At 40.0% G+C, this 10,873-nt stretch overlaps 1 protein-coding gene across 1 annotated transcript; it reads left to right on the top strand.

Annotated features, from left to right (window-relative positions):
• The first annotated feature begins 6,565 nt into the window (after positions 1–6,565).
• On the top strand, positions 6,566–9,449 carry LOC131478736 (proline and serine-rich protein 1-like). The gene is made up of 2 exons (XM_058659309.1): positions 6,566–6,622; positions 7,186–9,449. The coding sequence occupies exons 1-2, from the start codon at positions 6,566–6,568 to the stop codon at positions 9,058–9,060; spliced, it is 1,932 nt and encodes a 643-aa protein (XP_058515292.1). The 3' UTR covers positions 9,061–9,449.
• The last annotated feature ends 1,424 nt before the right edge of the window (positions 9,450–10,873 follow it).

Genomic DNA, 10,873 nt, shown 5'->3' with positions numbered 1-10,873 from the left:
GAGAGTGTCTTTAATACAATCCAAATGCCTACTCAGTTGCATCTATTAAATAAAACTTTTGAATTTTTAAAATGCATATCAAAGATGTCAAGATTTATAACATCGGGTTGAAATTGAATCTCTTTATATAACATAATATAGAAGAGATGTAATTATTGGCATTAAGTGATTACTTCAATACCTATAAAATAAGTACATAACTTTATCAATCTTAGGCAATGTGAACATACTGAAAGGCAGAAACAAGAAGATCACTTCAATGTGAATCTTATCATATTCTGAGACACTTCAACAAAGTCAGGTCTGGAGTTGGTTGGAGCTAACTAGGAAAATTTAATCATTAATTAGATAACAAGAATTAAGACAGGTTATAATAACATGTGCTTATAAAACTTTGTTGTTATAACAGAGGATCAGATTTTAATTCCATAAATCAATGATGAATATTTTAGAAAATGTTGGAAACAGTATTTTTTTGTTTTTTTATTAAATTTATTCATTAATTACATTGTGCTGTAATTTCATAGGAACTGGGATTTTTCCCCACTTCCCCAAACCCTCCCCCCATGGTGAGTTCCACCACCCTGTTGCAAACCATAGTTCAAGGTTAGTTCAGATTCCCTCTTACAACGCATATGCCAAGCATACAGTCCAACATCTTATAGTCTAGTCAAGTCCAACTACTTATTGGGGAGACCCTCTCTGGTCTTAGGGCAGAGCCAGCAGAGTATCATCCCGATCAAATAAAAACACTAACATATTATCAGCAACAATTAACATCATTATGGAATTAATTCATATAGTATTGAGCAGCCAACATGTTAAAAATAAACGTGATTACTTAACCAAATTCTGTGACCACCCCATTCACATTTCCATTTTAGTTTATATACTACATATAACATAACATCCACAACAAAAGATGTTATGCATAACCTCGTATCTTCTTAAATTAAGGCGAACATGTGGTATCTAACCTTTTGGGATTGGCTCATTTCCCTTAGCATTATGGTTTCCAGTTTGGCCCATTTGGCCACAAAGAACTAAATTTTGTTTTTTTTAATAGCTGAGTAGTATTCCATGGAGTAGATGAACCATAGCTTTCTTATCCAATCCTCTGCTGTTGATGGGCACTTTGGTTGTTTGCATGTTTTTGCAATTACTAACTGTGTGGCTAAAAACATAGGAGTGCATGTTGCTTCTCTTAATGCAGATGTTTTGGATATATTCCTTGGAGTGCTATAGCTGGATCATATGGTATATCGATTTTGAGTAGTTTGAATGTTCTCCATACTGATTTCCATAGAGGCTGTACCAGCCTGCAGCCCCACCAGCAGTGGAGTAGGGTTCACTTTCCCCTGCAATCTCGCCAACAAGTGTTGATAGTGTTTTTCATGTGGGCCACTCTTACTGGCATTAGGTGGTACCTCATTGATATTTTAATTTGGATTTCCCTTATTGCCAGGGAATTTGAGCATTTTTTCATGTTTGTTTGCCATTTGGGATTGTTCCTTTGTGAAATGTCTGCCCATTTCCCATGCTCATTTCTTGAGTGGCTTGTTTGTTTTGACATTTTGGTTGTTTTGTAGCTCTTTGTATATTCTGGAGATTAGCGCAAAGATCTTCTCTCATTTTGTGGGCTGCTTTTTTACTTTGTTGATTGTTTCCTTTGCTGTTCAGAAGCTTCTTAGTTTGATGAGGTCCCATTTGTTTATTCTGGTCTTGATTTCTAGTGCTTTCGGAGTCATTTTTAGGAAGTCGTAACCTACCCCTAGATCTTGTAGAGTATTTCCAACATTTTCTTCCAAAAGTTTTAAGGTTTCTGGATGTAAGTTTAGATCTTTTATCCATTTAGATCTGATCTTGGTGTATGGTGAGAGATGTGGGTCTATCTTTTTGTTTCTACAGGCTATCAACCAGTTGTCCCGACAGCATTTATTGAACAGACCTTCCCATTTGCCTGGATGATTGTTTGTCTTTTTGTCAAAGATTATTTGGCTGTATCTGTGTGGGTTCCCATCTGATGTTTCTATTCTGCCCCACTGATCTTCCTCTCTATCTTTGTGCCAGTACCACGCTGTTTTGATAACCACTGCCCTTTAGTACGTCCAGAGGTCTGGATCTGTGATTCCCCCTGCTAACTTCCTGTTCTTGAGAATGGTTCTGGCTGTTTGAGGTTTTTTTTGTGTTTGCAGATGAACCTTTGAATCACTGTTTCCAGATTTGTGAAGAATGTTTTTGGCAATTTGATTGGGATTGCGTTGAATGTATATATTGCTTTTGGCAGTATAGACTTTTTTTTTAAGATTTTTATTATTATTGGAAAGCCTGATATACAGAGAGAAGGAGAGACAGAGAGGAAGATATTCCACTCAATGTTTCACTCCCTAAGTGAGCTACAATGGGCCGGTGCGAGTCAATCTGATGCCGGGAACCAGGAACCTCTTCCAGCTCTCCCACGCGGGCGCAGTGTCCCAATGCATTGGGCCAATCTCAAATGCTTTCCCAGGCCACAAACAGGGAGCTAGATAAAAAGTGAAGTTCCCAGCATTAGAACCGGCGCCCATATGGGACCCAGCGGCTTTCGAGGTGAGGACTCGAGCTGCTAGGCCATGCAGCCGGGCCGGCAGCATAGATATTTTAATGATATTGATTTTACCTATCCAGGAGCATGGGATGTTACTCCATCTTTTGAGGTCTTGTTCAATTTCTTTTTTAAGTGGTTTGTAGTTTTCCTCAAATAGGTCTCCTACATTTTTGGTTAGGTTAATTCCCAGATAACTCATACTTTTCTCTGTTTTGTTTTAAATGGTATCTTGCTGGTTAGATCTTTTTCCTACTTGGGGTTGTTTGCATACACTATGGCTGTTGATTTTTGTTCACTCTTCCAAACTCTCGTATAAGTTCTAGTAGTCTGTGTTGAGCCTCTTGTTTCTTCTATATAAAAATCATATCATCTGCATATAGTGAAAGCTTGACTTCTTCGATTCCCATTTGGATTCCTTTGATTTTTTTTCTTGTCTTATGGCTTTTGCAAGTACCTCTAGGGCTATGTTGAATAGCAGCGGAGAAAGTGGACATCCCTGACTTGTTCCAGATCTCAGTGGGAAGGGTTTTAGTTTTTCTCCATTCAGTATGATGCTGGCATTGGGTTTTTCATATATGGCTTTGATTATGTTGTGGATTTTTCCATCTATGCCTACCTTGGTTAGGGGTTTTAGCATGAAGTGGTGTTGGATTTTGTCGAAAGCTTTTTGTGCATCTATTGATACTATCGTGCGATTCTTGTTTTTCAGTTTTTGGATGTGGTGTATCTCATTTATGGATTTTCTTATGTTGAACCACCCTGCATTCCAGAAATGAATCCTACTTGATCCGGATAAATGATCTGTTGGATTATTTTTTGAATTCTATTGGCTAGGATTTTGTTGAACATCTTAGCATCAATGTTCATCAGAGAGATAAGTCTGTAGTTTTTTTCTTTCTCTGTTGGTTCTCTGTCCGGTTTGGGGGACTAAGGTAATGTTGCCTTCATAGAATGTTTTTGCAAGGATTGCTTCCTTTTCTATTGTTTTGAAGAGTTTGTAGAGGATTGGGATTAGCTCTGTTCGGAATGTTTTGTAGAATTCTATAGTGAAGTTATCTGGGCCTGGGCTTTTCTTTGTTGGGAAATCTTTAATCATTGATTCAATCTCTGCTTCAGTTATGGGTTTGCTCAGGTTGTTTGTTGCCTCTGGGCTAAATTTTGGCAGTTGGTGTGAGTCTAAGAACTTTACCATTTCTTGGTGGTCTTCTGATTTGTTGGAGTATAGTGCTTTGTAGTAATTTCTAATCATGTTCTTAATGGTTGCAGTGTCTGTTGTTATGTTGCCTTTTTCTTCTTTGATGCTGTCAATTCTTGCTTTTTCTTGTTTTTTCTTTGTCAGTCAGGCCAGCGGGTTGTCTATTTTGTTTATCTTTTTAAAAAAACAGCTTTTTGATTCACCGATTTTGTGTATGGTTTTTTGTATTTCTATCTGGTTGATTTCCTCCCTTGTTTTGATGATTTCTTGTTTCCTGTTGTGTGTGGGGCTTATCTGCTTCTGCATTTCCAATTCCTGGAGGTGTGTGGTGAGTTCCTATATTTGACACCTCTCTTGGGCCTTGGCATGAGCTCCAATTGTGATGAATTTACCCCGCAACACTGCATTGGCTGTGTCCCACAAGTTTTGGAATGTTGTGTCAGAGTTTTCATTGGTTTCCATGAATTTTTTTTATCTCATCTTTAATTTCTTCCATCACTCATTGTTTGTTTAATAGCATATTGTTCAACCTCCAAGATTTTCTGTATTTCCTTGGGCCTTTTGAATTGCTGATTTCCAATTTCATTCTGTGGTGGTCTGAGAGGGTACATGGTATGATTCCTATCTTTCTGAAGTTGTTTATATTTTCTTTGTGTCCTATCAAGTGGTCGATCCTGGAGAAGGTTCCATGCACTGCTGAAAAAAATGTATAATCTGTGGTCTTAGGATAAAAAGTTCTACAAATGTCTACCAAGTCTAGTTGTTCTAATGTTTGTATTAGCTCTGCTGTTTCTTTGTTAAGTTTTTGTTTTATTGATCTGTCTATTGGTGTTAATAGAGTGTTCAGATCTCCCGCTATTATTGTGTGTATATCTATGTCTCCTTGTAAGTCTATAAGTAATTGCTTCACCTAGTTAGGTGCATTTGAATTTGGTACATATATGTTCACGATTGTAATTACTTTCTGATGGATCAAGCCCTTCACCAATACATAATGTCCTTCTCTGTCCTTTTTGATGTCTGTCAGCTTGAAGTCTAGCTCATCTGAGATTAGGACAGCTATGCCAGCCTTTTCTTCTAGTCCATTGGCATGAAATGTCTTCTTCCATCCCTTCACTTTAAATTTCTTAGAAGCTTTTCTGGTTAGATGTTTTTCTTGTAGGCAACAGATAGTTGGGTGCTGTTGGTGATCCATTCTGTTAATTTATGCCTTTTGAATGGTGAGTTTAGGCCATTTGTGTTAGGAGACAATATTGAGAGGGTGTGATTTTGGGCTTCCATGAGTGTGTGTAAGTGTGCAAGTGTGTATTTGTGACTATTAGAATCTCTTCCTGGTTGACTTTCCTCGTATGTATTTTAGTGGGGAGGTCTTCCCATTTGCCATCTTTGATTTTGGTTTTCATTTTTCCTTTCTGGGTTTAGCACCTTCCTGAGGAGCATTTTCCAGAGCTGGTTTCGTGTTGATGTATTCTTCGAGTTTCTCTTTACTGTTGAAGTATTTGATTTCATTCTCAAATACAAATGAGAGCTTTGCTGGGTACATTATTCTTGGTTGGCAGTTGTTTTGTTTCAGGATTTGATAGGTTTTACCCCATTCTCTCCTTGCTTGGAGCGTTTCTTCTGATAGGTTGGCTGTGATTCTGATTTCCCTTCCTCTGAAGGTAATCTTATCCTTTTTTCTTACTTGTCTTAGAATAGTTTCCTTGTATTCACTTGAAGGTAGTTGAGGACCACATATCTGGGTGAGGATCTATTTGGGTCGAATCTATTGGGGGTTCTTCTTCTTTCCTGGATTTGTGCTGGATTTATATTTCCAGTGTTCTGGAAGCTCTCCTGTATTATCACATTGAGCACCTGTTGCAAGCCTATCTCCATTCCACTCCTTCAGGAAGGCCTATTATTCTAATATTTGATTTTTTGAGGTTGTCTTTCGTTTCCTGTATGGACCTATTGGCTTTCCCTAGATTTGTCTCCAACTGTTTGATGAGCTGCTGCCTTTCATTCTGATTGTCTTCCAATTCTGATATTCTGTCCTCTGCTGTGTTCATTCTATTGGTTAGGCTTTCAATTTTGTGCTCTAGATCAAGGATTCCCTTTTTGACTTGATTTATTTCTGCAGTGACATGGTTTTCGAATACCTTGGACTCTTCCCAGCACTTCTCACTGTCTCTGATGAAGGTGGAAACAATATTTTAAAGACTATATATCTAAATTAAAAACTAGCAGATAAAATCACATGGGTGCAACCCATACCTGGAAAAAATTCAATAGTGGATTAGATGTTACTTTGATACTAATTTATGTTTGGTGTAAATGTTACACTTTTAAAAGAATGCCATAAACAATACTTTAAGAATTATGTACATAAAATTCAAAAATTTAATAAAAATGTTAATAGGGTTGAAAAGGAGATGGTAATTATGAAAAAAAATATTGTTTATAAAGTACAAGAGGCTAGGTATTTTTCTGTGGGCCCAGTTTAGTTTATCTCCTACCACTCTGCTTCTTTTGGCTAAAAAAGTTTGGAGGTGGTATGCTTGACATTGGAAAAAAAGTAAAATGGCCTGGAGAAACTGCACCTTTTGACTGAGTATCCTAACAAAGAAGTGCAGGAAGGGGTCGGGAGTGAGCATACCTGCTGGAGAGAAGAGAATTTTACCTTGAAGTTTCTGGGAAGAGGAGGAACTTCTGTAGAGGATGTTTGCTGCTGCAAAATGCAGGGGGTGGAAATGTAATTTGGATAAGATCTGGAATCCAAATTAGCAAGTCCAAGAACTCGGAAAATGAAAGCATTCCATCCTCCAGACTTTAAGAGGAAATTTGGTCCATTTCATTGGCCAGTAAGATATTTTCAAAATCTATGATTAGAGAAATTATTGTTAGATGACCCATCTGTAAAGATTAAAGAAATTGGTTAAGAAAACAAGAAAAGATTAAAAACAAAGGGGTTAAGGAAAAAATCTCTTGAAATATAGCCAGATGGCTTAACAAAATGTAAAGGGATTTTTAACTAAATGGTATGAAAATGTGCCCACAAGGGTCAAGAGTGCTATTTGCCAGGTCTCATCCTGGGATATTAAATAACTAAGCTGTTAAAAGCTATAAGGAATAATTACTTTATTTACATCTTCGCAAAAAGGCACCTATTCCTATGACATCTCGTTATAATTAAGGTAGAGACCAAAGCACAATAAGGAGTAATAACCTTTTTATGCATGGAAAATACATGTAGCCACTCTAAAGGCCCTTGTTGTCACAAGCACCCAGTTGGGGTATGAACAGTAGGTAGTATAAATAATTGCCAAGAAGATACCAACGTTTAATTAGCATTTCCACAATCAATATCAGGTTTGAAGTCTGTTACTCTTCTAGAGGCACAGCTTGGATAAGATATTGCTGACAGGAACAGGTCTCCGCAGCTCTTCCTGCTCCTCAGCCATCAACACCAAGCCCTGCAGTGAGCCGAACCCCCTCACTGCCTCCTGCACCTGTTACTGCCAGCCACAGCACAGCATCTGCTCCTGTTCCTTCTGTTTTTTCCAGCCTAGTGCCACTGCCAGGGTCTTCTGCCACCCCCACCCCAGCCCCACAAGTCACATCTGCACCTCGGGCTACTCTTACTTCCAGTGAAACTTTTACTTCCACGTCTGCTCCCTTCACTAGCCTCTCCTTTTCAGCCAACTCCACTGCCACTTCTACCAGCAATCCCAACTCTTCATTGTCATCAGTGTTTGCAGGTCTCCCTTTGCCTTTAACACCAACATCCCAAGGTGTATCCAACCCAACTCCCACCATTGCTGGCGGTTCCGCTCCCAGTGGTACTGGTCCGCTTGGTGTAAACAGTCCTCTCCTGTCTGCTTTAAAAGGCTTTTTGACATCAAATGACTCCAGCTTAATGAACCCCTCTGCTTTATCCTCTACCGTGACAAGTGGGCTGGTTTCAATGTCTTCTCGTACTAATGCCAGCTCTGGTGCTGCTGCCTCAGCCCCTAACAAGTGCTATGCCCCCTCCGCCATGCCTGCTCCCCAGAGGTCTTCCATTCAAGGGTTGGCCATGTTCCCAAGCCTGTCGTCTCCTGCAGCTAGCTCCACTTCCGCTGCCCCTACTTTGCCTGTCCATTCTCTATTGGCTACTCCTGCATCTTCAGCATCTGTCCCAGTGAACTGCGGTTCCTCTGCCACCCTTTTACATGGTCCCCACTTAGGTCCCTCAGAACTACACCTTCCATCCACACCTGCTGTCACCACAATCCCAGTTATGATCAAAACTGAGCCCACGAGTCCTACTCCCTCGGCCTTCAAAGGCCCGTCTCATCCCATGAACCCCACTCATGGCACTTTAGGTTTGTCAGGGACCTTGGGCCGTGCGTACCCTTCGACATCAGTGCCCATCAGTCTGTCCTCTTGCCTTAACCTCACATTATCAGGGCTCTCCACTTTGAGTGCTCCTTTAAATGGTTCCAACCCCCTCTCCTCCATTTCTCTCCCACCACACGGTTCCTCTGCTCCTATTGCTCCAGTGTTTACTGCTCTTCTACCATTCACTTCTTTAACCAATAATTTTCCTTTAACTGGTAACCCATCTCTTACCCCATCAGCGTCTCTTCCTGGGTCACTAATAGGTGCCTCATCAGCCCCTGCCTCCTCCGCCTCTGCCCCTCATCCCTGCTCTACAGCAGCTGTGCTCTCGGGGCTTTCTGTTGCAGCACCAGCATCGGCAGCTGCTTTCCCCCTCAACTTGTCCACTGCTGTCCCCTCACTCTTTTCAGTCACCCAAGGGCCTCTGTCATCTTCAAACCCCTCCTACCATGGTTTTTCTGTCTCTAGTGCCCCAAGTGTCACCCCAGCCCTCCCTTCGTTCCCTGGGCTGCAGGCACCCTCCACGGTTGCAGCTGTCACCCCATTACCTGTTGCTTCCACTGCGCCATCCCCATCCCCTGTCCTCCCAGGATTCGCTTCCGTGTTCAGTTCCAATTTCAACTCTGCGCTCATTGCACAAGCTGGTTTATCGTCTGGACTTCAAGCTGCAGGCAGTTCTGTTTTCCCAGGCCTTCTGTCCCTCCCAGGAATCACTGGGTTATCCCAGAATCCTTCACAGTCATCCTTGCAAGAGTTACAGCACAATGCTGCAGCACAGTCAGCATTGCTACAGCAGGTGCACTCTGCCGCGGCCCTAGAGACCTATCCCACTCAGCCCGAGGGCTTCCCGAATTACCCGTCCACACCCGGAACACCGTTTTCTTTACAAACAGGCCTGTCCCAAAGTGGGTGGCAGTGAATATGTTTTTATTTTTTTTTCCTACTTCGATTCAGCATCACAATTGCCCCACAACTGCAGTGAAGAATCTGAGAAATGTGAAATTGGCCATAAGTTAGAAAATGACAAGGATGCCAGTCCTGGCGAAATTAGGACAAGAGTTTTCAAATCCCAAATGCATTTTTAAAAATGGCTTTAAGTAAGAACATCTCCATATGTAAATACGCTGACAATGATTCAACTGTAAACAGAGTAATACTTCAGAAGCATTTGGGGACTATACACCTCCCTTTAGGAAATTTTTGATTGTATACGTGATCTACATAGAAAGACCATTAATGAGAAGAATGAACTCTAAGCTGAATTCAGCCTTAAATCTGCTTGTATAGCAGCTGCTGACAGAAGTAATAGCCGTGCCTCAAGTTTTGAGGTTGCACATGGCCCTCGGGGAGGTCCCACTCTTGGTACGCCTGAGTGACTCCTGTTAGCATCAGTGGGAACTAAGCACTCCTGTAGCTTACAAAAGGAACTGGAGACCCACCAATGTTTTTTAATTTCTAGTGTTAAGAATCATATATACTGCTGAATATAACACAATATATTTCAGGTAAGTGAAAAAGGTGCTTAATGTGGATGTTAGAATGACTTTCAGCTGTTTTTGACCCAAAATATAGAGAATATTTCTTACAGACGTATGAGGAAGGCTTATGATAATTTGCCTTCAACTCATTCCCATTAGCAGTTTCAGCAGTATCCAAATGACTGAGGGACACTGGGCTAACTCCTGGGTCGCCTCTCTTACTCATCTCATTCTGGAAGCTCTTGGTGAATGTTTACAGTCATGGGATGTTGTATTTCTATTTGTACTTAAAATCAAATGCTTATCTGAAATAATTATGCGACAACAAATGGAGAAGACTCGCTTTGTTAGTAAATACATATGCAGTGTGTACTGTATTTAAGGATCTGTGGTAGTACAATATGATTGAATGTCATTAACTTAACAGTAATAACTGCCACATTAGGGGAGGAGGGAGAGACAGGAAGAATAAATTTCAATTCAGTGATTAAAGTGTAAACTATAGGATCTACTGTAGTACATTTCAGCATCTAGAAGTTCTACTTTTGCAAAGATGGTTTCTAGAAGATGTTGCAAATATATTTTCCTTCAATACGGAGAACAAATTTTTTAAGTATATTAATAAATATTCCTGAATGGTTAGTTTTTAACAGTTTTTAAAAATAAACTTTATGGATATGACAAATATTTTATAAGTGTTTAATGAAATGCTTTTCACATGGGCCAGAGTTAATATATTAAATATTTTTTGTCAAAATTTACAAAGCTTCATTTAAACCTGTTGTTCAGTCATTTAATATCTTATGCAAAATTCATGTTTAGCACTTGAAATGCACTGGTGTATGCCTTTGATTATCGTCAGGCATGGAATGTTCCCAATGATTAATCTGATAGCAGTATGTAGAAGTTGTTATTTTTTTTCCTCAAGTCTGTGCTCACAAAACTTTTTCAGATTGTATTGTGGTGTTTATGTATGTACATATTATTAATACAGAAAATTGTTGATGGATGAGAAAAAAAAAAAGATATTGCTGTCTTTTAAACCTCTGTTCAGGGCCTGAGACTGGCCCCGCCAGGAGTTTCCTGACCACAGGCACTGGCCATCATCATCAATTTTAGATTTACATTTACTTATTTTTGCCCAATGTACACCACTGTGACATTTAGGACTTATCTTAGAGCATTGATCCTTATCAGTATTAGTGCCACATTTTTGAGCTAGAAGAGATGCTTCTCGGCATTGTTTTGGAAGGT

This window comes from Ochotona princeps, chromosome Y, assembly GCF_030435755.1.
Source record: "Ochotona princeps isolate mOchPri1 chromosome Y, mOchPri1.hap1, whole genome shotgun sequence".
Taxonomy (NCBI): Eukaryota; Metazoa; Chordata; class Mammalia; order Lagomorpha; family Ochotonidae; genus Ochotona; species Ochotona princeps.
Note: the sequence above shows the minus strand (reverse complement) of the source record. Positions and strands in the feature narration are given on the sequence as shown.